At 44.2% G+C, this 27,622-nt stretch overlaps 2 protein-coding genes and 1 long non-coding RNA gene across 3 annotated transcripts; 2 read left to right on the forward strand and 1 right to left on the reverse strand.

Moving 5' to 3' along the window:
• Positions 1 to 7,548: 7,548 nt before the first annotated feature.
• Positions 7,549 to 10,020, reverse strand: LOC120712019. The gene has a single exon (XM_039997705.1). It carries the CDS (start codon positions 9,853 to 9,855, stop codon positions 7,738 to 7,740), a length of 2,118 nt encoding a protein of 705 aa, XP_039853639.1. The 5' UTR covers positions 9,856 to 10,020; the 3' UTR covers positions 7,549 to 7,737.
• A 149-nt stretch (positions 10,021 to 10,169) lies between these two features.
• LOC120712020 lies at positions 10,170 to 12,477 on the forward strand. Its single transcript, XM_039997706.1, has one exon. The coding sequence runs from the start codon at positions 10,343 to 10,345 to the stop codon at positions 12,233 to 12,235; it is 1,893 nt and encodes a 630-aa protein (XP_039853640.1). The 5' UTR covers positions 10,170 to 10,342; the 3' UTR covers positions 12,236 to 12,477.
• A 2,149-nt stretch (positions 12,478 to 14,626) lies between these two features.
• Positions 14,627 to 17,433, forward strand: LOC120712022. Its single transcript, XR_005690587.1, has 2 exons — positions 14,627 to 16,756; positions 16,844 to 17,433. It is a non-coding gene; the product is annotated as an uncharacterized LOC120712022 (long non-coding RNA).
• Positions 17,434 to 27,622: the final 10,189 nt, after the last annotated feature.

Raw genomic sequence — 27,622 nt, forward strand, 5'->3', positions numbered from 1 at the left:
AGATGGGGCTGCATTGCTATAGGTGCAAGGGATGGAGACATAAAAAGACTGAGTGTCCAGAAATAAAGAAGGGCGGAGGAACCGCAAGTGTGATGATTGCCAAGAAGCGGGATGACTCGGATAGTGATGGTGATGTTCTCACAATATCAAGTGAAAAGTCTTGTGAAGCATAGTTGTTGGATTTAGCTAGCTCGTTTCATGCAACATCAAAGAAGGAGTGGTTCTCGTCATACATTGAGGAGGATGGTAGTCTTGCTCACCTGGAAGATGATTCGGGTTGTCGTATCATAGGAGTGGGTGATATAAAATTCAAGATGTGTGATGGACGTGAGATGCTAATTAAGTGTGTGAAGCATGTGCGGGGGCTACGAAGGAATCTAATTTCGCTTGGGTTATTGCATGATGAAGGATGGCTGTATCAGGCGGTGCCTGATAAGAAGACCTTGAGAATCATGCGGGAAGACAAGAGAGTCATGGTCAGTGAGAAGTCAAGTGCACACCAATAAAAGCTGATGGGAAGCGTTGTTGAAGGTGGAGTCATGGATGACAATGCAACGGTGGCGGTGTTCTGTCCGAAGGTTGACAAGGCGGCGAGATCGTCATCATCAGGCTGTTCTAAGTGAGCAGCATAGGGAGATGACTAAGTCTTGTATACAGAGGTTCGAGCATGGACAGCTTCAAGGTGGCGTGCATATTCACCAAGGTGGAGTTTATTGGATATGTGTCCAATATGTGTACAGTTTGGTTATAATTGGACTTGAGTTGTAATTTGGTAGTTTAGGGATAGAGTTTGGGTCGTACTTTGTATCCCTAGGGCCCATAAATATGATAGCACTACCGTGTAATCGGGAGACGACTTGGGCGGCGGCGTGGCCGCGGTGGTACCCGGATGCCGGTGTAGCTGCTGATTATGGGGAGGAGCGCCCGTAGTTATGCCCCGAGGATGTAGGCACATCACCGAATCTCGTTAAAAAAACATCGTGCCTCGGTGTCATTCTCGTTTGTGTGATCTTGTAATTTGGTTCTGCGTTCTTGGGTTATCGCTTCCGCGCGCCGGCTCGTGGGTATAGTGGGCCGGGCCGGTTTCCGCTGCCCACTCTAACAAGTGGTATCAAAGCCGATGGTTGGAAAATTTAGAATATCTCTGGAGTCGCATGGTGACGGGGGAGCCCGTGAACATCTCCGAAAGGTCGCACGGGTTATGTGTGACTGGAGAGTTAAACTCGGGACCTGATAGAATGTCTTCTGGGATATCACATGAGCTGTATGTGATGGAAGAGTTAGACCCGATTGTCACGGGAGAGATTTTGTGCGGCCGGACGTGATCGGCCAAGTTGCCCAATCCCTCGTGTGTTCTGTTTGAGCCCTCCCCCTAAGCGTCTGGCCAGACATGTCACCAGACGTGGCTAGTGCAGTAACGGATTGAAGGTATCAACGTGTTGAAGGTAATGTTCTTTTCTACCTTGATCACCCTCTTTATAATGCTCGAATCACGATCAAATCGCAACGGCGACCACAAATTTTTAGTAGTCTTGATGCAACTCAATTATTTTTAAATATAATAATTCTTTAAACACGTGCTATTTTAAAACATAATTATTCATTAAACACGTGCATCACTAGTGTTTATAAAAGTTTTTATTTACAGGGGTTAAGAACACAAGACATACAACAAATCCTAACATTATTACATAAACACTCTTTAATTAGGGACAGGTGAAATAGTATATGCAGGGACGGATCCACGGTCAGGCTCTATTTTCACGGCTAAAAACACAGCATTTGCCCTATTTCCAGGTGGTGTCGGATATATGCGGCTCCTTGTTATTTGGGGAAGTGGAGCTATTAATTAATCTGCCGAAAGAACCAATCGTGGCATGAAAAACCAATCGTTCACAAAAAAATATTTCTGTAGTACTCCCTCCGTTCCAAAATATAGATCGTTTTGACTTTTCTAGATTCATATATTTTGCTACGTACCTAGACATATATTATATCTAAATGCATAGTAAATACTATGAATCTAAAAAAGCCAAAACGACTTACATTTTGGAACGGAGGGAGTAGTAGAAAGAGGTCGGTATGACCATATGGAGCTGCGGCTAAATACAAGGGGACAAGCTTTATTAGAACGTTCGTAACATCAGGATTTAAAGTAGCGATGACCCTATATATGTAGGAGAACCTAGTTGGTACTTGAACGACTTCGTGCTTTTTCTTACAAGCAACATGATTTAATTTTCTGCATCTTTTGTTCATTTCAACTGGTTGTAATTGAGCACCACGCCGAGCAACACTGGACTGGTAGCTAGTTCTGTTATAAAGAATGGGGAAGTTCTCTTGCTCCCCTGATGCTGTTACTGGACTAGTTATTGCAATCTGTTATTATTGTATAAATTATCGCAACCTATTGTGGATTTCATGGAGACTTTTATGTTGAATGAAGTCTGTGTTGTCTCGATTGGACATATTAAATTGCGGCTGGGTCTAGCAATTTGAGGAGAGATTGAGCAATTAGATTGCGTATATGGATCACTTGGAAGTGACCCATGTGGAAATTTCATCAACAACAAATTCAAAAAACTTTAATGAACCCTAAGGACGAAGCGCCCATTTGAGTTTGTCTTTTGCATTTAGTGAAGAAGCTTCTTCAAATGAAGTTGTAGAAGGCCCATCATGTGAGCCAAGACGCAGGTCCGCGTGATTTGGATGGTAGACCGTCCCACGTGCTTCCTTGAGTCAGCTGCAGTAAAATGGTGCTTGGTATAGGCTAGGGCCTTAAAGTCACTCGTCCTTGCATAATTGATTTTTAGATTCCTGCTTAAAAAACTATTAAAAAACTAGTACTGTGCTACCATCTGCCTATAAAAACCATCCACTACCTCACATACGGGAGTTGGTCAAGAAGCTATATATTCGCCTATCGGTCATCTCCTTGATATCATCTAGCCCTGCCATCATCTTCTCCCTGCTTATTTGTCCTCTTGCTTGTAGCTAGTGACACTAGTCGATGGCTTCTGCCGCCAGCACAATGCATCAGAAGGTCGTCGTCGCCGTCTGCTTCATGCTGATCCTGTCATTCACTGGCCCATCGGCGATGGCCGACATACTGCCAAACTACTGTTCCAGTGCCTGTGACAATGCGTGCAGGCTTTACGGAGAGGCGGCGTGCTGGAGCTCCTCCGGCATCGTGTGTCCGAAAGTGCAGGAGTGCCGGGATAAGCTCCAAAACCCCTGTACTACCTCCTGCAAACAGCGCTGCAACGGCACGCCGATAGTGTGCTGAGTGCGCGTGTTGTCACAAGCTTTGCTTGCTTGTATCCATTGATTCCGATCACATGCTTTGGGGTATTCTACTACTTGTGAGTTCGTGTTACTACCGAATAATAGTGTGCGTTAATGCTAGCATTCCTCGTACCTCTGCATGAGAGTTGTGTATCTTCTGCTTGTGTTTTTCTGTTCCAACATATATCTAAGTCCTGTCTTTCCGTGGGTTACTTGTCTCGCTGTAATTCATTGTCGTAATAAAATGTCAAATGTTGTTGCATATCATGTAATTCGGACTGATTAGATGAGCTTGTATTTCTGTGTTTTCACTATGTGAGAAAACGTTCATTAGCGATGGGCGTCATCGGCCAAATGTGCTGGTAGTCCTGCCCCCATCACCGAACACCAAGGTTGTCAGCACTGCGATACGGATCAGGGGAGATACAGATAATAGTCCTGTTTTTGATAGTATCAGGATGGGGATCGTGACACGCATCGTAGTATCACTGCAATCGCAACACGCCGACACCAAAGAGATTTTTTTTACACGATCCTGCGCACGCATGGTTCAGAAAATGGCAGCTGGATCAGATGATACATTGGGGAATCGAAGCACAAGGTGGAACCCTCGACGAGAGACAGAACAGAACGACGGTGCGGAAGCAAGATGTGGCTTGCGTTGTGCCTTTTCCTTTCGTTCTTTGATTTCTCCGATCTCCAATCTGCATTCTTGATTCTTCCTCTGTTCCTGACTTTTGGATTTCTCCGATCTCCAATCTGCACTCTTGATGCTTCCCCAGTTCGTGACTTGCTTGGATGCCTTGCCTTACATCATGAAGAGGTTCGGGCACTGGCCGGCAATGCCGTCTACAGCAGAGATTAGGCCGCCGGACGTGGTCGTCGACGCCGAGGGCAGCATAACTCCGGGCGCCGGCAGCGAGCGCCGCTGCCGACTGCGACAGCATTGTAAATTTTGTAGCAAGGTGAGTTATGTACTGTACTACTTTATTCTCTAGCTAAACAATCTTCGTTGTTTAGGTACTTTTCGGATGTCTTAGATAGTGTTTAGGATTTCGGGATAAATAGAAAATATGAATAAGAGGAACAAGCAAGTACTAGTAACGCTGCTGTTGCCACGGCACCAAAAATGGTTTTACACAAACAGTAAAACAAGAATTGAACGGACGGATATTGAGGAGTTTGTAGGAGGGCGTCGGTAATATGGCGCCTGCTGCAGACCGCAAATTTGACATTTGCACTGAATCATAAACAAATTAAATCTACCGTGTGCACATCACGGTACACAATAGTTTGTCTGCGACCAATAAACAAAAAATGGACGGTAAGATTTGACTTTTTCATAAAAAAAAGGTGGTGCTGCGCTCGCTGAATGCAGAGTCTATTCATCACTGAATGCCGACCAATAAACTACCATGTGCACATCACTGAATGGTCTATTCATCGCGCGTGATTATACCGCATAAGATCATTCCCAATCCGTAGTGTCCTTAGGTGGTGTGTAAAGAAAAAAAAAGAGAATAAGAAACTATCCATAAACATTACTCTACCTGTCTAATGCATAGTTTCTATGATAAATGAGTTTCATCCAATCCTCTCTCCTCTCTCATTGCCTCATCCTATCACCCTTCTCCCTTTCTTGGTTCTTGTGTAAATATGGTGCTTACATAGAAAAATATGTCTATCTTTTTCTTATTAACTCTCTTGTCATGTCACCAAATTGATTACATTGCACCCTTATTAATTCTACTATATAGACACCATCCTATTAGAAAGGTTGTGATTGGTGTAAGCATTTTTCATGCGCCCTGCTATTCGATCCGTTTCATTTCTGAGGCTCATTAATCAGAACGGCCCATTAAGCATAACGGCCCATTAAGCATCTTCCTCCCTCTTTTTAGTTGAACCATTAAGCAGAACTTTTTTAATAGTTTATGCCTCTTCAAACATTCTGGAATATTTAAAACATTCTAAAACCGTACATAACTTTCCTGAATATTTTCGACCATTTATAAATGTCTCTTTCTTTTCTGTTTGGAAATTTTTTCAATAAGTTTCCAAACATTTAAAAATGTTTTACGATCAGTTTGAAGTTTTTGGGAATATTAATATTCTGAATAGTTTCAAACAATTTCGAATGGTGCAGAACCTTTTGGATTATATTTGGAACATTTAAAAATGTTTCAAGCAATCAGAAGTGGTACAGACTTGTTTCCATATATAAATCGAAACATTTAGCAATGTACCAAAGATTTTGATAAGTTTCGGAACATTAAAAATATTTTCACTGTCAATTTGGATTTTTTTCAGAAACATTGTAAATAATTTCAAAAAAATCCAAATGTTGAAGCACATTTATACTAGTTTATAAACAATTTGAAATGGTTCGGACCACAAAGTATCATGCCTCCAGTTTTTGCCCATAACCTACTCAGAAAACAGCTTCTGTGATAGTTCCACTGATATTCACGCGCGCTAGGAATAGACGGCCACAGTTTCGATTTCAGTATTATCCGCCACTAGAAATTACTTCAAATTCATTCAGTTCTTCTACCTTTTTTTTAAAACAACTCTTATACCTAAATATCAGGTGACCCGGCTTTAGTTAGCTGCGGACTTTATGCAGATGGATGTGCAAGCACACATATGAAAACTTCTTTGTATAGCGGGATTGGTGAGAAGAAAACAGCTTGAGGTACCCAACAGACCGAAAGATATAAATCAGCAATTCAGCATGCCAGTGAGAACCGAATGATGAAGTTTCTTTCATTCCCTCTTTTGGATGGAAGAATGGAATGCTTGTTTAGTTGCGAAAGCAAGACTGTTTGAATTAACATGCCTAATTGTGTTGCTTAATGTACTGCCTCCATCCTAAAAATACAAGGCATTCCGAATTTGTCCTAAGGTTAACTCTCTTCTAAGTTTGACCTAATTCATAGAAGATAATATTACTCCATCCGTTCCAAATTATAAGTCGTTTGATTTTTTCAACCCCACGTTTGACCACTCGTCTTATTCAAAAATTTATGTAAAACATCATTTCTTTTGTTGTGGATTGCTTTATCAATACAAGTTCTTCAAGAGTGACTTAAATTTGACTATATTTGCGCAAATTTTTTGAATAAAACGAATAGTCAAACTTGATGTCAAAAAAGTCAAACGGCCTATAATTTGGAACGTAGGGAGTAACATATACCATATAAAAGAAATAAAATGTCAAAATATATTTCATAATGAATCAAATGATGCTCATTGGATGTTGTAAGTATTATTTTTCTTTTGGATGTTGTAAGTATTATTTTTCTTTTCTATAAATTTGGTCAAACTTTAGATAGTTTAACTTAAGATAAACTCAAGATGCCTTGTATTTCATGAGTGTTAACTTGGAATCATCTTTGGTGTGGTCCCTTCATTGCTTCGCCCCATGTCCATCCTGTGTGCTCAGATGGTCTCGTACTCTCAACTCAGCCTGCATCCTTCTCTTGTACGTAGAAATCAATCCCTATACTCTTCATAAGCCTGTTCACTTCTACATACAAACCAAATCTTTATATTCTTCAGAAGCATCAGGTATTGAAGTTGATTAACCCCATCATCCCCTCAAACCAATAAATTAAATATTAAACTCACTTGCAACACATTACTATAGGCTTCTACTGCACGTACACTTAGTACTACCTCCGTTCCAAATTGTAGTTCGTTTGACTTTTTTGACTCTAAGTTTAACCACTCATCTTATTCAAAAAATCTGTGCAAATATTGTCAAATTTTAAGTCATTCTTGAAGATCTTGCATTGATAAAGCAACCCACAATAAAAGAAGTGATATTTTGCATAAATTTTTGAACAAGACTGGTCAAACTTAAGGTCAAAAAAGTCAAATAACCTATAATTTGAAATGGAGGGAGTACATGGTAATTCCATCTAGTTCAGACTTAAAAGCAGTGCAACCACCACAACACATGATGCTTACCAGGACGCTGTTTTATCAACAGTAATTGGGGGGCAACAAACTAGGGAAGCAGGCTACTGAAAGTCTGAACCTGAAACAAAGAAACATAGCCCAAACAAGGGTCAAAGGATCCAGAGACAAGTTAGTTCAGTTGGCATCTCAGCACGGGTTTTAGGATCAAGAAACGTAAAGAATATTTTGCCTGCAAGCTTTGCAACAGAACAGACTCTGCTTCATTTTTAATGGCCCAGCATGTAGCCCCGATCGGCTCATGTTTGCACAATGCATAATAAGATGGAACAGAAACACAGATTAGACAACCAATATTATTAAGAAAACAAGCTCAAACTTAATTGAAATCACAAGGAAATTCTCAAAGCTGTTCAGTACCAAAGCACTTCTATCTTAACTCGTGCATGCCAGATTGAGTACAACATATTAGCGCAGAATTCAGACATGCATCACCCACATACGACCTAACTCCTAACGCCAACTAGCCAATCAATCGAACACGGCAAGCTTCTGGTACTCGGAACCTGAGATCGCCGCCGCCATGACAGCCTCCGGGCTCACCACGCCATCGTTCTCCAGGAAGAGCTTGACCAGGTTCTTAGAGAAGCCGCTCACCATCGCGACTCCCGGCTGCGTCGAAGTCACAGGCGTGGACCGCGAGTCCCTTAGGTTCCAGAACACGATCTGCGGCACTGCGTCACCGTACCCGGCGTCCTTGAACTTGCCGCAGATGACCTGGTAGTCCGTCTCCCAGGGGTTTGCCGACGCCTGGTCGAACTCCATGTCGCTGAACACGAAGACAGTCCTGATCATCTTGTCCTTGGGAAGCCGGCCGTCCACAGCTGTGCGGAGGATGCGGTCGAACACTGCCTGGAAGTTGGTGTTCATGTTCCACTGCATGCGCATGATGAAGCTCATCTTCTGGGTGAGGGTCTTGCCCTCGATCTTGTGGATCTGGGGGGTCTCACTGAACGTGATAACTCTGCCGCCCCACGGCTTCTCGCTGAGCTCGGAGATGAGCAGGCCCAGCGCCACGCACACCTCAATTGGCGTGCCGGACATGCTCCCGGACACGTCGCAGACGGCGATGCAGTTGCTCAGCGACCCCTTCTTGCGGAGGTCCTCCACCATGCGGCGCCACTGCAGCTCCGACACGTCGTCTGCCTCGCCACGGAAGGCCGCGGCCGCGATCTCGTGGGGCAGGAGCGCACCGGCCGCGATCTTGGCCTTACCAGCCTCGACATCCTCGAGGTACTTGTCGAAGCGAGCCTCGTCGTGCTTCTTGAACAGGTCCTTGTAGCGCCTCATGGCCACCGACGCCACGCGGGTGTAGGGAAGCTCGGACCACCGCTGGGCGCTCATGTACACCTCTGGAAGCTCCAGGACCTTCCGCAGCGGCACCAGCACCTCGCGGCGGAGACGGTGGAGCACGCGGTACGCGTAGTGCTCCTCCGACAGGTCGGAGTACTCGGGGCTGGAGTCGCGCGGGAAGAGGCGGCGGGCGATGGCCTCGCAGAGCAGCGTGGTACGGTCGAACGACGAGCCCGGAGTTGGGCACCACTTGGCGGCGAGCCCGATCTTCCTCTTCTGGCCGCCGGGGGCGAGCTGCTCGACGTCGGAGGCGAGGAGGTCGGCAAAGAACTGAGCGACGCAGTCCAACAGGAAGCGGTAGGCGCCATCGTTGTAGTACGTCTCCAGAGATTGCACTGCGAGCTTGGCTACCTTCCGCACCTCCTTCGTCATGGCGATCTCCTTCTTCGCAGCAGCCGCCTCCTTGTGATCCACCTCTATCTTCTCGGGTTTTTGCTCCATGGCCTCCGCCGCCTGATCATGAGAAGCCTCCTCCTCTGTCTCCATGGCCGCGGCAGAGACCTCGCCGCCTCCAGACTTACTGCCACGCTTGGACTTGGTCTTGGGGTTGGAGAGCGCGGCGCTGACGAAGTCGGCAAGCACGGGCGCGGCAGCGGGCTGTGGCGCGGCTGTGTGGCTGCCAGCGCGCTTCGTGCCGGCCAGACGGGCGGCGCGGACCTCCGCGACCTTGCGCCTAATCTTCGCGATGCCCACCTTGTCCTTGGCGAGCTTGCGGACGTCCGCGCCGTGAATGAGGCGGTAGAGCAGCTCGGGGAAGTCCTTGAGGTAGCCAAACTCGGCGAGCGCGGGGAGATTGCAGGCGAGCGTCTTGGGGTGGCGCTCGTGCAGCCAGAGCGCGGCGGCGTAGAAGCCCTCCTTGTCGGACTTGCCCGTGCCGCGCACGCCGCGGAGGTTCGCGACGAGCTTGAGGGCCGTGAGCGGGTCGTGCGCCCACGCGAGGGTGACGAGCTCGCGCACGCGCTGCGGCGGCGTGTCGGGGACGACCTGGAAGAAGAGGTCGAGGCAGGGGTTGCCGGAGCTCGCGTAGGTGGCGGAGTTGTTCTCTGTCCGCATCATGCGGGGCCCCATGCCGCCATCGGCGCCGTCGGATGCGGCGGCAGGGGCGTCGTTGTTGAAGCAGGCGTCGAGGAGGTCGAGGAAGGGGTGGGAGGCGGGGCCCTCCGCGGCTGCGGCGGCGGCCGTCGGTGGCGGGCGAGCCCCGCGGATGACGGGAGGGCCGAGGAGGACGGCGGCCATGGCGGGGTCGATCCGATGGGATGGGATCAGATCGGTTTCAGCCTTTCAGGTAGGGTTTAGGTAGGCGGCGCTGGCGAGAAATCTGAGGGGGATTGATTCGATTCGTTCGCGGTGGATTTCGATCGCTCCGCTATATAGAACCGGGCGGCGGCGGCGGCGGGGGCTCCTGGCGCCGGACGACGTGTGACGTGTCCCACGAGGACACGTAGGCGCTACTCCAGCTGAGGCGGTGGGGTACCATGCGATCTCCACCGTTTATTCAACCGACGTAGTGAGCGCAGGGCTCAGATTCATTGACCTGGCCAGAGCAGCGATTTGGCAACCGCCGGCCACCGCCTTCCCAGGCGGCCAGGCGGCGTCCACCAATAAAATCTTCGTCGCCATCACAGCAAAATCCGCGCACGCACCCAGCAAAATCTCCCATCCGTCCCCTTCTCGATTCGATCTCGCTGCGATCGGAAACCCAAACCCTTCTACCTCCGCCGCCATGGCCCCGCCCGCCTCCGCCGCGCTACTCGGGCCCCCTGTGGCGGCCGCCGCCCTCAACACCAACGTCGCTGTCACTGCGGATCCCATGCCCACCCGCGAGGAGTCGTCCGACGAGTACTCCTCGTCCGACGACGACTCAGACATCTCACCGATGGCGTGCGGCGGCGAGGCGAAGAAGGCGGTGGCGAAGGAGGCGCTGCGGTCCGGGCGCGCGCTCGCCTACGCCTCGTCCGGCGACCCCTGCGTCGACTTCTTCTTCCAGGTCGTCCCCGGCGCTACCTCGGGTGCCGACGTGGCCGCGCTCCTCGACGTCGCGTGGTCCCGCGACGCGCGCGCCGCACTCAGGCTCGTCTGCCACCTCCGCGGCGTGCGCGGCCTGGGCAAGGGCGACAGGGAGGGCTTCTACGCTGCTGCGCTCTGGATGCACGCTCGCCACCCCAAGACGCTCGCCGGGAACCTCGCCACCTTCGCCAGGTTCGGCTGCCTCAAGGACCTCCCCGAGATCCTCTACCGCATCCTCCACGGCGGCCGCATGGAAGAGGAAGGCGATCGCCGCAAGCAGCAGCAGGACCTCCGCCACGGGATGAAGCGCCGCCGCAGCGACGGCGAGTTCAAGGCTGCCAAGGAGAGGAAACGCCAGGAGGAGGCGGAGCTGGCGCGGACGGCGCTCGCGCGCTACGAGTCCGACGAGTCCTTCCGCTTCCTCTACGACCGCGTCGCCGAGACGTTCGCCGAGATGCTCAAGTCCGACGTCGAGCACCTGAGCGCGGGCGACACCGCCAAGATCGGGCTCGCCGCCAAGTGGTGCCCGTCGCTCCGGTCGTCCTACGACCGCGCGATACTGCTTTGCGAGGCCATCGCCCGCCGCATCTTCCCGCGCGAGTCCAGCCAGGAGTACCTCAACATCTCGGACAAGCACTACGCCTACCGCATCCGTGACCGGCTCCGCCGCGAGGTTCTGGTGCCGCTGCGCAAGGCGCTCGAGCTCCCGGAGGTGTACATGTGCGCGTGCAAGTTTGAAGAGCTGCCGTACGCGCGCGTGGCGTCCGTCGCCATGCGCAAGTACAAGGAGGTATTCCAGAAGCACGACAAGCACCGCGTGACCAGCTTCTTCGACGAGGTGCGCACCGGCCACGCCAGGATGCCAGCAGATGGAGTGCTGCCGCACGAGCTCATCTCTGCGGCGCTCAAGGGGGAGCATGACGAGGCGGCGGAGCTCCAGTGGCGTCGCATGGCGGCCTCCCTTGCCGCTGAGGGCCGCCTGGCCAATTGCATCGCGGTGTGCGGGCTCTCTGGCGCCGCCGCTGCCGTCGCGGACCAACCAGCCTCGGCGGCCATCGCTCTGGGTCTCCTGATCTCTGAGCTGAGCCAGGAGCCATGGAAGGGGCGCGTGATCACCTTCGACGAGACGCACCAGCTACACAAGGTGCGCGGCGCGAACCTCAAGGAGAAGCTGCGGCCGCTGGTGGCGGCAATGGGGGCGCACAGGAAGGGCGCAAACCTGCAGGGCGTGTTCTGCAAGATCCTGCAGCTGGCGGTGGCTGGCGGGCTGCGCAAGGACATGATGCTTAAGAGGGTGTTCGTGCTGAGCGACATGGACTTTGACGGGTGGACAGGCGCCGCGTCTGTGTGGAAGACAGAGTACCAGGGCATATGCGACAAGTTCGCCGCCGAGGGGTTCACTGTGCCGCAGGTGGTGTTCTGGAACGTGGGGACGTCCAAGGCGTCCATGCCGGTGGTGGCCGAGCAGGAGGGCGCAGCCCTGGTGAGCGGCTACTCCAAGAACCTGGTGAGACTCTTCCTGGAGGCGGACGGCGAGCTCACACCGGCCGCCGTCGTAGCTGACGCCATCTCTGGCCAGGAGTATGACGCACTGGAGGTGTTCGACTGAGGTCTTCCTGTGCACGTGTGTTGCTGTTCTCCGTAGCCAGCTTTATGCAGCAGGTTTTGCTGATTAGTGCCTTTCTGGTAGAACTATATACTCGTTTCCGTTATGCCAGAGTTTGAATCGAATGGTTTTTCTTTTAAAAAAGTTTGGATCGAATGCGGTTATCAAAAACAATTGAACTGCTTCATCAATTTGTTTAGTTTGCAAGCCCTGAGTCATGAAAGCATTTGATTTAATTTTGTATTGATTGCTATATATGCAATGGTTCTGAATTGACGGCGAGTTCACATACAAAAAGGGAAGACCCAACCATGGAGGGAACCACAACCTATCCCCAATGGATGTTGTGCGTCAACCCAGTTTATGCTTCATGCTGCTTGCCTAAGTGAACGTGGCTTGCTTGATTTCTGACGAACAACAAGTCCTTGTGGACATACTTTCTACAAAACGTCTGCACGGCTTCATCATAGACAAAATATGCAACAGTTACAAAAGAAAAAAAAAGCTAGCTAGACTTGTTTCATAGTTCAGCGGTTCAAACAATTGACTTTGAGGTCTATCGTACAATTCATATGAGTTTTCTGTTGCCATACAAATAAGGTAGAACAGTCATGTGCGTCACCACCACTTCACTAGAAAATTGCAAAAAAAAAAAGCTGGTGAAAAGATTTATTGTATAACATGTGAAAGCAGGAAGACGACCATCGGCAGCTCAGGTTTCACTACTGCATGTGAGACCTTTCCTTTGGCCATCCTTATCCAAAAATTCATCGTCCAGCTGTAGCCGTCCCTAAAAAAAATGAAGCACAAAGCAGGAAGAAAAAATCGAGAAATTCCTGTGGATGTAACAGACACAAACATATTCGATTCAGCTAACATATTGGAACGCAATATTCAAAAAAAATGGTCAATGGTGGATTAACCAATTATTGCAGCCCCATCCTATTAAAACTATAAGGCCGTGCCATTTTCGCGGCCTGCTAGAAGGGCCACGTTAGCCTAAAATATTAGCTCCATCCGATACGGTTTGGATGGCTCTATCCACCTTGCTGATTTTTTTTTTTTTTTTTTTTGCTGTGGCTCATGGACATTTTCCCTATTGCTGATGGACACATCTCATACCTTGCAGCATATGCCGCATCGATCCATCGCTCATGACCAGTCACCTAGCATCGATCCATCGCTCTCATGACCAGTCACCTAACAGCTACTCTGTCCAGAGAAAATGAATGGTTCTCCCATTTACTGGCACCTAATATAATTGTACCTCTATCATAGGCCAGCATTAACTTAAATTATATGACATGCGACTGTAATAACAAAGGTTAAAGATACTATTGGTTAAGCACCAAATGCGAGCTTGTAGGCAGTCATTAAGAAGGCTGCAAACATATAACTGTATGGTATTATATGATACTAACATGCCCCTAGGCTCTAATAACATTGTTATAGTATTAGCTTGTGCAAATGTGATATTGTATCTGTGCACACCAATCTTCCAAGAACAGTGATTAAAACATGAAAAGTACATGGCTAAACTAATTAAACATATGCCTAAAGCATTTTGTGTTCACCATAGGACATGTCACTTTCGATGACCATAGCAGTAATTGGATTCTTGTCTCCAGAGACATGAAATGTCATTTCAAGTGAACTGGATATCAATCGGTGGATATCAATTGGCTTCTACAAGTGAATAGTAATATCAAATGTTCATGATAGTGACATATCACACGAGCAATGACACGTGCTGCTCCTATCTCTACTGAATGTTTGGTCATCTCACATTAATTCATTACGTACAATATGATTCTTTAGTTTCTGTCTTTTTCTTATTTGTCATGTTCCTATGGACATTGCATCGCAGGCTCCATATCCTGCCTATATAAGCATGATATTATATATAATCCATATGATCTGGTGCTATGCTAATTGGGTCACTCTATTGCTTTTTTCTAGCATGCCTATTGAATTTCCAGGTGCAAATACAATGTGAATGTCTGCAGTGTCAAATCATGTCACATTAATTTCTTGCAGCTAGCTTGCTGTTGTCTCATTCACTCCGTTCGGCTGGTCATCAACCCTCCAGCGCTACAGTATTTTTCTCTCACACCACTCTAGTCACCAGCTCCAGCTCCAGCCAGCCCAATAGTATTTTTCTCTCACACCATTCCAGCTCCAGCCTCCAGCTCCAGCCTGCCGAACACAGTGATTGTGCATGGCTGCAGTGTTAAGTCATGTCATATTAATTCCTTGCAGCTGCCTTGGTGCTATCAACTTATTTGTCGTGTCTTCTATCAATAGTACCTTTTTATTCCCTTCAAAAAATAGTGCATTTTTATGTTCTTCTCCTGCCTATATAAGAGTGCTGATGCCTTGGTTCAATTGCACCCCTCCTCCATTCCGCACCTGGTGCACTGCCTACTCGGGATATCGGGATAGTAGTGTAAGTTCCACACATTCTAGCATCACAAGGCCCTTATTTACCGTGTTCAGCAGGCTGGAGCTGGAGGCTGGAGCTGGAGTGGTGTGAGAGAAAAACACTGTTACATGGCTGGTGGCTGGAGGCTGGAACTGGAGTGGTGTGAGAGGGAATTACTGTAGGGCTGGAGCCCTACCCACCAGCCGAACACGGTGAATATATTTTGTTGTAACTATCAACATTTAGTACAGACATTATAACTATCAATATGGTCATTCTTTTTTATTACAATCTTTTCATGCCTCAATAACAGTGCAGCACAGAAACATGTGTGTAATATTCATGCCTCAATAACCATGCTATTTGTTTCATATATCTTCTTTCTGGTTAATTCATTCATCCTTATTGCAGTATTTTTTTTGGCTCCTAACATTACTTTCTTTTTGTTCATTTTCCTTTTAAAATATATATTTCATTAACTATTTGTTGGTTGCACTTCCTTTCATTATTAGTAGGATTGCAAAGAAAATATACATATATAATCACTGTTTTAAATAGCGGGCTATAGCGGTGCTATAACAGTTTTCGCGGAGCTGCCGCTATGAACACTACAGTACAAAATAGTGGGCTATAGCGGGCTGTAGCGGTGCTAATAGCATTTTGAGGGTCCTACCGCTAAATCCTATAGCCCGTTATTTAAAACATTTATATATAATGGTGTGTCCGCCCATGCATTATGTCCTAAGTACAGGTGTTTCATGCCATTAGAACCCACCCAGCACCCTCCTTCCCTTAAAAAAGACAAGTGAGTGTAATTGATCCATAAGGTATCTATTAATAAAATGGATATTACTGTCATTTTTTTAGTTCACGCATAAGGCCATCATGTGTGTTTGGTTCCACGGTAGTCTATGTTTCCAATCACAAAGGAGCCGAGAGATTATTCATCAATTATTATAAAAGGTCAACCAAACCAATTCTAACGTTATTACCAAGGGAAACTATTGAACAAGGTCACCAGATCCTTCTAAATAGAATAGCATAATAAAACATGGGTCTTTTGGAGCGAAGAGGAAAAGGGTTAATTTAGGTGAAATGTTTAGTATCATATATGCCTATAGTTCACTCATAGCTTTTAACTTCAAGTTGACCTGTAAAACTTTTGGTTGCATCCAAACTCCCGTTGGCTTGGGTTGTGTGAATTAATGCTTTTGCGTTAGGTTTGTCGATTAACTCATATCCATTGATAGATCACCTGCTAATAGTATATCAAATTTCAGTTTCAAACCGTACAGTTGTTTGTGGGCATATCCTCCGGCAAACTAGCATCTGCTGACACAAATTAAAGGTTTGTATATCCTGACCAATTTTACTTGTATTGCAGAGAATATATAGGGAAACATGGTATATATTCCCCTATTTTTAAAATAATGATAGTTTGGTTGCATTACAGACTCATGGTATTTCTTACATGTATATTCCGGCGACCAAGATTTTGCATAAGGTTGTCAAAGAACTAGGTGGTACCGAACCAATATATGAGAATGTATCATGGCCTGATTCACAACTAGAGCATCATGTCTCTTTCTAGATTCTAGCTAAAGGCCACAGTGAGGGTATGGTTGATATTGCTATATGTAGGTTGTCAAATGAAGGAACTAGAGAAGACAATGTCTATGAAAATATAGCACGCGATGCTCTATAGTTTCTTCAGGATGAACATGGTATTAATGTTCTTGATAATAATTGGTTTTTAGCTGAAGAACTAAGATTGAGATGCATTCCCATGGTTAAGAATTTGATTGAGAGTGAAAGCATTTATGAATTTGTACATACCAAGTGTTTCATGGTGCTAGATGGCATAGATTTTGCTTCTACCCTTTTCATGAATAAGGTGTATGAAGTGGAAAATGAACTGAAAAAAGGCCATGTGCATGCTAATATGGCAATTGTTTTAAGAGCTTGCACTTGGGATCTCAAAAGTATAGGTCAGTCATCAACTCAAGAATTGCGCTCACATTATGGTTCATATCATGCTACAAAAGGGAATGAGATCAAAATTCATCAAGCCCTATGCTGATTATATCAATCTGAAACACAAGGTCAGTAGCATTTGTTGCAAGTTCTAATTTATTATACACATCATCCTCATTTCAAACTAAAAGAAGGATAACTTTTTGTGCTTTTAGGTGGGCGCAGTCAACATCAACAGTGGTCTAAAAATCATTTTAGATCAAGTGGCATCCAAGGCGGGTTTTCAATTGCCTGTCCTTACAGTTGATCATGTGATTGGTTGTGGGTACATAGGAAATGTTCAATTAAATCCCTCAGAATGTGCATCTATTTCAAATTATGTCGCGTGCAGCAATGTGCAAGGAAAACTGGTATCTGGAAAAATTTGAAGCTGCCAATAGTGCCATGTACCAGGCTATTGGTTTCATATCAGATACTTATAGTCTTAGTATCTTGGATCCAAACTTTTATGTATTGAGTGACCTCAAAAAAGTTGAAGCTGCCATCAAACGAGAGTTGCATGTATTAGCACAAAGGTCATCTACGGTTGAACGGATTGCACATTGTGCTATAAATGATGTCCATAGCCTAGCTACCAAGTATGATGGGTCCATTAGTGAGAAAGATGCTGAGATTAAGGGCGTGCTGATTTCTATGTGTATTGATCTGTCCAGACATCTGGATGCTGTGTACCAGCTTATTGATGTTGCATGGAAGAACTGTAGGGTTTGATTCTCTCAGTCCAATGTAAATTATTAGTTGCCCACTTTTGATTTATTTGAAGGATATGTAATTATTATTGTGTGACGTGTTTGCCATGGGCCAGAGTGGCTGGCCAAGCTATTTGATCGTATGCCCGCTGCCTATAGCCGCAGCGAAGCGCGGGCATGGTGGCTAGTACAAATAAACGTAATACTAACAAGTTCTATTATGCTTGTATGGAAGTCCAGGGCATGTTTGGATCTTTAGCTCTTAGGCTAATTTGAGGACTAAAGTTTAGTTCTTCAATTAGCTCTCTAAAATTTAGTCACTAGAGTTGTGTGAATCCATAGAATAATTTGAGGACTAAATATATATCCCAATCATTGGCTATGCATGGGGGTGAGGAAAAAAATAACTTTTCAGTGGGGTTCACGCAGAAATAGCATCAATAAGCACCCCTTGGAGGGGCTAATTTTTTGGGGTGCTAATTCAGTTTAATCTCAAATAGTTTCACATGTTTGGATCCATTGGAGCTAAAAGAGGCTAAAAGGAAATGTGCTAATTTGCACCTGGATCCAAACAGGGCCAGGATTTGGTTTAGCTTAACATAAGATTCGCACTATAGTTTTCAGCGAGAGAATGTCCGAAAAAAAGAAGCCCTAAAATATAATATTGTCGGCATAGATCTCAAAACTGAACTCCAATAATTTCTGAATATACTAGACAGCTAGGCCCTGTAACTCAATAATGTTTTTATATACGTCTCATCAGCACAGTTTGCCCAACAAAGTATCAATATCAAGTATAAACATCATAAATTAGCCAACCAGCAATATAATGTATTGTCTTGACTCTTGATACGGCAGTGTTTCCTCTTGCATGAAGGAAAGAATCTGCTAACCCATGTACCTAATCCTCTAAATTACTCAAAGTACCAAATGTCTCAATAAACAGAAATAGCTTGACACTTCACATGCATGCTTGCAAATAAAACAATGTTAGGCTGAGATTGTTGGACAAATGGGAAGTGTTGTTCTCCTTTCCTCCATTGTTTTTTTAAATACCTCCTTTCCTGCACTGTTAGGCTGCACTTGCCCAACTTCTGGAACCTTGTCACTGAGATTTACTACTTTGATTTCCGGAGAATTGGACAGATAGGAAGTGCTCGTATGCTGACAAATTCAGAAGTATTTTTTCTTCCTTTCAGGAAGTTGCTCGGATGAAAGGTATGAAAATGAAAGCCAAAACAATTTGGGTGGCTTCTTATCGTATTCCAATACCATATTCAGTATAAACTGGCCCAAGCGAAGCTAATTTCTTTGTCCCCTCAACCCACTATCCTCTCAACAGCCAAGCTGGCGAGGAAATCGGCCACATCTATTTATCGCCCGCGCTACTGGGCACCGTCCCGTCACAGAAGCCTATTTCTGCGCACTCGTGCTCGCCTTTTTTTCATTTTTATATTAAAAAAACAAAATTTCAAAAATATATGCCGAATAGGGAAATTTTCAAAAATGGGTGCATGTCGCCCATCCAGTTGGCGACAGGACCTAAATGTAAAAAAAATTATATTTAGGTCCCGGCGCCCAGGGCGCATTAAACAGTGAACTTGTAAAATCGATATAAAATCGTAGACAAATCGGAAAAATACAAACACAACTGTTCTGGATTCTATGAAATAAGATCTACAACTTTTGTTACATAAAGTTTTTCATTTGATCAATGTATCTTGCTCTATTTTAAATACTATTTTAATGCACTTTTATTTAAATCTCAAGATCCATCCTTTGGATGCATGTCATCTTTGGCCAGAGTGTTTCATGTGGTGAGTATAGGCTTCTGTGATCCCTAGGTGACATGCATCCAAAGGATGGATCTTTGATCATCATAGGTCGGTTAAATACTGCTTTCGCGGCGATACCTACGAGTGCCTCGCTCAACCCCCAGAATCTGGTGCCCATATTGTAAGGAACATGGCCCCATTTATACCATTATTTGTGATTTTGGTTTTTGAGTGACAACATAATCAATGGGACTATTAAGTTTATGAGATCACACTTGTAGGATTTTTAGGTCCCATGAATATGAGTCAACACATCTAATTCATCGTCGAGACGCAATGTCCAATCCATCGTCGAGAAGCCAAGTCCAATCCACCATCAAGATGACAAGTACAAACCACCGTCGAGGATCCAAATGATCGCCGCGACGAATTGGATGTATCAGTGCAGGATTAGCTGCACCGGTTAAACCGACACAGAGGCACCGGTCTAACCGATGGTTGTCGGAAGAACCGACGCCCTAGCATCGGTGCAAGTCTGGGCGCCAAAATGTAATCAAGTGAAAACAGCTCTTAGGCACCGGTTTAACCGACGGGTCATTCAGAGGCATCGGTGCAATCAATATACTATTGTCCAGAGACGATATCAAGTGCGCAGCAGCCAAGCCTTCAGCACCAGAAGAACCGATGCCCACTGGAGCAATGCATGGGTGCAATGACGTCAGCAGAGAAGGATCAAGTGCAACGGCTACATAAAGATCAAGTGTCACCGGTTTAACCGACGCCCTATCATCGGTTTAACCGATGGTCCTCAAAAGTTACTGTAGTCGTGTCAGAGGAGCCAACGGCTAGAATCATTCTGTGAGTGACCGGAAGAACCGATGCTCTAGCACCGAAAGTTCCGGTGCTTACGCAGAAAACTGGCCAACGGCTCTAAACGGCTAGTTCAAGTTGGAGGGCAATATATATGGGCATCCCCGGCCATTTGAAATTTTCTGGAGTTCCTAGAAGCCTCATACACATCCAAGAACACATCCAAGCCACCCAAGCGCATATTGATCAAATCCTTAGGCTTAGCACAAACTTTGTGAGTGTTAGTGCTAGGATTAGCTTTTTAGAGAGTGTGAGTGCAAGGTGTTGTGCCTTGTGGCTGGTTCTAGAGTGAACCACACTTGTATTTTGGTGCGCCGGCCTCCTTAGAGCATTGGTGGCTCGCCGGCACATCAACGACCCTCCGGCTTGTGTGGAGCGGTGTCGACAATATTGTGCGGGGGACGGAGACCCCTCCTTCGTGGGCAAGCTCCCTTAGTGGAAAGCGGGATCAAGGTGACCGTGATTGTGTTCACGGAAGAGACTTGATTGCCGGGAAGCGATACTCTTTGTGAGTGCTTCAACAACATGGATATAGGGGCGTCTTTGTGTCAATCTGAACCACGGGATAAATCCTCGTGTCGAGAGTTTGCTTCCTCTCATCCCTCCTACTTAAGCTTCCGCATTTCATATTGCAATCTTTGTGCTTTTACTTTCTTAGAGTAGTATTTTGATAGGATTGGTTATAGGTTGCTAAACTCTTTTGGGATGAGGGTTTCACACTAGAAGAACCATAGTTGCACATCTAAATAACATGTTTTAGATTAAGTTTTTGTGCAAACTAGTTGGAGCCATAGGTTAAGGTTTTAGAGTGCCTAATTCACCCACTCTCCTTCTTAGGAGAGAGCACCCTATCATTTTCACATATGCATCCCGTGATTATGTATAAATAAAGTAGATGAAGTGCCTGCTCCTTCGTATTTTGGTGTATGCATGCAAGTTCAAACGGCATTACCTTTGTGAGAAACTATTTTACCGGAGAGAAGCATAAGCTAGCGGTGCCATGTTTCTGTTGAAAATAAAATGGCTGCCTGCAGCCTGCAACGTGGGAAAGAAGTCAAATAATTTATATCCAACATTTAGTCATTAATTTTTAAATCAATAATCACTATTGAATAGGTTTTGTAGGTAACTTTGTGGATCTTCACTTCGAGGTTTGGTTAGAGGATTGTGGTGCTCCAATTGGTGATACGAAGAACACAACACTTGAATGTAAGAGACCAAGAGCAAACTTTGATGATTGCAGTGAGCAATATATTTTTTATTATATCCCTTCCTTCCATGTTGTTGACGTATATATCTAACATTTATAAATAACTTATGTATATGTTGAAGGCAAAGAAAATATTGACCCAGCAGAATGAATATGGCAAAAGAAAAAAAGAAAAATATGCCAGTTTGATAGAGAAGAAGGATAAAAAATGTGCAAAGGCAAGAGAAAATTATCAGCATAGGAAGAAGGATAAAAAATGCAAAGGCAAGAGAAAATCATCAGCATAGGAAGGCTAATGGAAAAAAAATAAACCTGGATGGTACGAGCTTATTTTGTAAGGTGTTTACTGTCATGTTTTGGAATGGGTTTACTTCCATATCACATCATATTTCTTGATTTGGAGATTTGAATCAATTGACACATGGTTCTTTGGTGGTCTCTACTCCGTTAAAGTTTAACGGGGTCGCAAAATCGTCGAAGCAAGTACATTACCGGGAACCAGATTGAAAGCACTGATATTGGATAAAAAAATTGTCCGGTTATTCTCCTAAGAAATCGTGACCCTCATAACGGCCGGTCTATATAATGGTGCTCGTTTGGTGGTGAAAGATTTCGACGATAGTACAATTGATGTTGAGATTGTCAATAGTCAACGTGCTGGTAAAAGGATTTTTATTCCTAGGATACCGCTATGCCCATCGGAGGACATTACACTTCCTTTTAAGTTCAAAACCCAGGGGCAAGCTATCCCAAATGTTGGAATATATCTTTCTGAACCTATGTTCTCTCACGGGCAGTTGTACATTGCATTGTCAAGAGCTGTTTCATGTGAAACTACATAGTTCTTGTCCAAACCAAACAAAGATATTGACCCAATAGGAAAAAGAACAAAGAATATTGTCTACACATATGTACTCAAGGATGTAAGATTTCTTGTGATCGATCATCAATTTCGAATACTCAAGTTTTGATTTAAATTTTGATATATACTGATATGAAAATATTTGTTTGTTTTATTATGATGCAGGAGCGTGGGTACTTGGTGTAGAGCACCATCCGCATGCAAGTATTTGGGTTATTGCAAAACTTAAGATTTATACTATTGCAATGCAATCTAATTGTCTATTACAGTTATTGTAGTATATATTATGTTTTAAACTATAATTCACTTACCATGATGTCGGGCTATCTTATTTTCTGTTGCTAATCGAGTGAGTCATAGATTAATGTTGTATGTGCTATTTTGTTTCCATACAATTTCTGGTCACAACGTAATTATTCAAATACGTGTGTGCCGCACCTGCACCCTACTAGTTTCAAACAGAACACCGAGATCTTCCAAGCTATGTGTCCAAAAATGTGGAAGGATTCACGTTTTCGTCTCAAGAACGTGGCTGAGCATATACAGCATATATAACAAACATGCAACCAATCTACCAAAATATAACAAACGTGCACGGGCAACGTAATTACGTAAATACTCCTATCACGGACTCGACGGTGCGCCCAGAGCGGCTCGCGCTGTTGGACCATCCGTTTGGTTTGGTCGGCACGACCTGCAGGCCGCAACCAGACCCAGGCTGGCGGTCACGGGCCACAACCTCACCTCGCCGCCGCCAATCCTATATATCTTCCGGAAATTTTTTTTCTTATCCATCTTCCAGTGTTTGAGATTCGTGCAACCAATCACATCCATCAATCCCCTTCACTCAACCCTAACCCTCCTTCCCTGTGCGCCGCACGCCACCACCACCATGTGCCACCACCACCATGTGCCGCCGCCGCCGCACCCCGAAGCTGCTGCCGCGCGCCGTCTCCACGCCGGCTCCGCGCCGCACCCCGGAGCTGCTGCCGCGCCGGCTCCGCGCCGCGGGCTCCCTTCGCCGTCGCCGCCGGCCGTCTCCGCGGGGGATTCGCACCGCACGCCCCCTGCATCGCCGCCGCCTGCGACCTCCGCCCTGCGCTGTGCGCCTTGCAGCACCGCAACTCCGTCGCTGCCGTGGTGCCTCCCCAGCGCTCACCGGAGCCCCCGCCGGCACCGGAGAAGGTGAGGATTTTTTTTGTGTGATTCAACATTTTTCAGAAAATGAATCATCAACTGGGCCTTAATGGACTTTATAGATGAGTTGTTTAACCATCTTCCACGAGATGTATAGAAGCCCCCCCTCGCCGCCCGTGCCCGCGTGACAGTATCTGCAGCGCAGCCGCAACCGATCCGCCACAGCTATATGTCGCGAGACAAATTAGTGGGCCATCACCTGAAGAATTTGTTGAAACCAATTCGGCCCAATATAGCTTAACGCATGGAGCCCAGTATTCATTTATTTACTGATTCTCAATTGGATAGTAGGTTGTTGCAATCGGGTGGGGTTAGGTATCACTTCAGGTGATGATTTTTACCAACCATGGCCTGAAACGGACATGATTAATTTTTTTCCGTGCGGTGTCTTGGGCTATATTTTATAGGCCCATTTATACTAAATATTTCTGCCCATCCGTGGGACTATTTGCATATTACGAGCCAAATAGGATAAATAACTTGTGCATGCATGCAAAACTGGACATCAATGCTGATGTCATCCGCATGCATGGAAATTCAAAACTAAAAAAACTATAACTATTAAACCAAGCGGCCAAATTAAATTTGGATCGTATCATTATTTTTCCTATTAGAAGATCTTCAAAACAAGACCACACTTGTCTATGTTTGCATGATATTTCTAGAAAAATATTTTTTAATACTAAATAATTAGTTTCATCTACCGAGAACAAATATTTTAACAATATGAACAAATAATTATTTTCATGAATAAAAAACTAAACATAACGAACAAATAATAACATACAACGAACAAAATATTAAACATCGCGAACATTTGATTGTTCAGACTAAAGAAAAGAAAATAAATACGCGAACAAATGAGTCAACATGGCCAAACAATTTAATCTACAAAACGAACAAACAACTTGGCATTGTGAACAAATTAGTTATATACAGGTTAATAATTTTTACATGATGAACAAACTCACACACGAGGCAAATAACTTATTTTATTATGTAAATGGAATATGTAAACCAGCTAAAAAAGTTAGTATATAAATAAATTATTTTACACTCCAACTAAAGAATCTAGAATGCAATCAAATTGGTATTAAGTATGAGCTATTTTTAAATATGAATAAGTAGATTAACTTAAGAAACAATCAAATATAATTCTATTGACATCTAATTTATTATAAATAAAAATGGAAAATAAGAATTATGAAAAATAGACGAACTACAATCTGAAGAAAATATATCTAAACGTGAATTAGGAATGAAAATTAAATAAAAATAAAGATGGAGAAAAAGAAATTAGAAATTGGAAGGAAATGTATGAAAAACAAGAATAAGGATAGTGAATGAAAAGGTATGCTCGATTGAGTCTGCATAAAAAGGAAAAATAGAGAAAGAAAAAAAAAGGACAACTGCACTTCACATCTGTGTGAAGAATCAACAAGTGCGCACTTTTCAACCATGTACAACAGATTAAAGAATTAGAAATAAAAAATAAAAAGAATAAAGAAAGAAGTGAGGATATGCACGAGTAAAAACTTAAAAGGAATAAAAAAGAAATTAGAATATGCATGTGCACTGCCTGGCACGGTGTAAAAGGAAAAAAAAAAAGAACTGCTGCTAACTTGTTACTCCAGCACAGCACATGGACACGTGAATTTTTGGTACATGCATCTATGTGTACTTATAAAAATTCAGTTACTTTATTGGGCCATTGTATTGTATTCGTGGGCCAAATAAGACAAGGGAAATTTGTGTGTGACACACCGTGAAACTGTGGTTTTGTGCCACACACATTGTAAAAGCTAATTTAGTCTTCAACACATCGTGAAAGAGTTGTTTGGTCCGCAACACATTACATTGAATAAACTAACTATTTTCAGTTGAAAGGAGGGCAAAAATATCAATTTACCCTTGCACCCACTTGTCACCTCTCCCTCTCATTTCTTTCGTCCTCTATTCCCTTGTACCGGCCCCTCTCTCTTCTCTCTCTGCCTTTTTTTTCCCTCCTCCATCGACTGCTATGCTGCAACTTCACTTCTGCTGCCGTGTGCGCTTCTGCAGACCAAGAAAAAGAAAAGTTGCAAACAGAGAGAGCAAAAAAAGAATAAGCTAGTAAGCTCCATAAGCTAGTAATCAATTTGAAAATGAGATAACAAAAGCCTTGTTTAGATCCCAAAACGCAAAATGCAAAGTTTTTGTAAATCACTTGCATGGTGTACTAAATGTAGTCGAAAAATAAATCGCATTACATAAATGGATTGTAAATCGCCAGACGAATCTAATGAGCCTAATTATGACGTGATTAGACACTAAATTACTACAGTAATACTACAGCAAACATGCTCTAATGATAGATTAGTTAGGCTCATTAGATTCGTCTCGTAGTTTACAGACGAGATCTATAATTAATTTTGTGATTAGTCTACATTTAATACTTCAAATGTTGAAGATTCCCTTACAAAAATATAAAAATACAAAATACAAAATGAACTGAACAAGGCCTGAACTAAGGGCACGGTACGAGAGCTTTGACATGCGGTGCTGTTGCTGAGTTGCTCACAGCTAGTATAGCTAGCTATCCGATTCACTGCCTGGGCTCTCGGCGTCTCCCTTGCTGGCTGCTTGCCTGCTTCTGCACTCCCGCACCGCCGCCGGCCAGGAAACCGGCCGCACGGCACACAGCACTGCAGCCACAACGTTCACGAGTACTCCTAGGAGTGACCGTGGCGTGGAGAGAGGCAGAGAAGGAGTGCGCCTGTGCGAGAGCATTTGGTGAGTTTTCGATGGTCATCAGGCATGCGGAGCAGAGCTGGACGGGGGAAGAGAAGATGAAAGAGCACAGGAAGAATATGGTAAAGATGATATGAGGTCTAAGGGCAGAATGGTCTTTTTATAACTCTTCTCTGCTGAAAATGATTTACTTATTCTGTCTGATGTGTTGCAGACCAAATCGCGTTTTTATGATGTGATGGAAACTAAATTTGTTTTGGTGGTGTGTAGTACAAAACTAAGTTTTCATAGTTAGTGTGCTACGGACAAATTTCCCGTAACACAATGAACTAACCCACCGACGGAAGCATTTTTCTTCAGGCGATGGAGAGGAACTTTGTAGCCTGGGCGACATATAGTCGCGGCGGTTGCCATCCATACAGTCCATCAACCAGTTGTTGCACACCTGCACTACTGTGTTACTAGTGTTGGTGGGCTTATTGCAGCACTTGCTAATAGGTTATTTTTATAATTTCTTTTCCTTTTCTTCTACTTATTTTATTTCTCTTTATTATGTACGGGTGCATGCACCACTTCCACGCTGCTGTATCTCGCCTTTATTTTGCATGCATGCATGCAGCTGTGCTCACATATTTTTTATACCTTATTTGATACATGCGTGCATGTAGCTCACCTTAGAGTTTAATGGTAGTTTTTCTTTTCTTTCCTTTATTTCTTCCTTTTTATTGCTTTCCATCATCTTTTTATTTTTAATTTTTCCTATAAGTCTGCATATAAAATTTTCTCCCCTTTCTCCTTTTACTTATTTTACTTTTTTATTCTTATCTTCATTTTTTATTTTTAACTATTTCAACTTTTTAAAGTTTGGATCATCTGTAATTATTTTCATACGAACTATTTATTCGCAATGAAAAATTATTATTTTTCTTTCCTAATTTTTTTAACTAACTTGTTAATCACATATAGAACATATTTAAGTTGCACACTTGTCGTGTAGATTTATTTAATAATTTATATTTTTATATACTTATGCGATTAATATAGGTAGGAGTGAAAAACGAGCCTGTGTTAGCACGTGTATATATATTTATAAGAATCTTTTCCTTGCAAAGCTAAGGCGTTTATTATTTATATAAAGTTATTTCTGTGTGTGTAACTAATTTGTTCGGATGTCGAATTATTTGTTCGCTTTGTAGATTAAATTATTCGGCAATGTTGGCTCGTTTGTTTGCAAGATTCATTTTTCATTATTTGTCCTATACAATCAAATGTTCATGATGTTTAATATTTTGTTCATTGTACATTATTATTTGTTCTTGTGTTTAATTTTTTGTTCGTAAAAGAAATTATTTGTTGGTGGTGTTAAAATATTTGTTCCCAGTATCTGAAATTAATTATTTAGTGTTAAAGAAAATGATTTTAAAAAATATTGTGCAAATATAGGCAAGTGTGGTCTTGTTTTGAAGATCTTGTCATGAAAATATAGATGCTCGGTTTAATGTGTATAGATTTTTTATTGCCATATTTGTGTGCATGTGGGTGATGGGAGCATCATATATTTTTCTGCATGCATGTATCCCTGAATTAGCTGGCGACATGGC

This window comes from Panicum virgatum, chromosome 6K (genome assembly GCF_016808335.1).
Source record: "Panicum virgatum strain AP13 chromosome 6K, P.virgatum_v5, whole genome shotgun sequence".
Taxonomy (NCBI): Eukaryota; Viridiplantae; Streptophyta; class Magnoliopsida; order Poales; family Poaceae; genus Panicum; species Panicum virgatum.

Bases quoted from the DNA above. Each gene is read 5' to 3' on its own strand.
- LOC120712019 (XM_039997705.1), bottom strand. From the start codon at position 9,855: ATGGCCGCCGTCCTCCTCGGCCCTCCCGTCATCCGCGGGGCTCGCCCG.
- LOC120712020 (XM_039997706.1), top strand. From the start codon at position 10,343: ATGGCCCCGCCCGCCTCCGCCGCGCTACTCGGGCCCCCTGTGGCGGCC.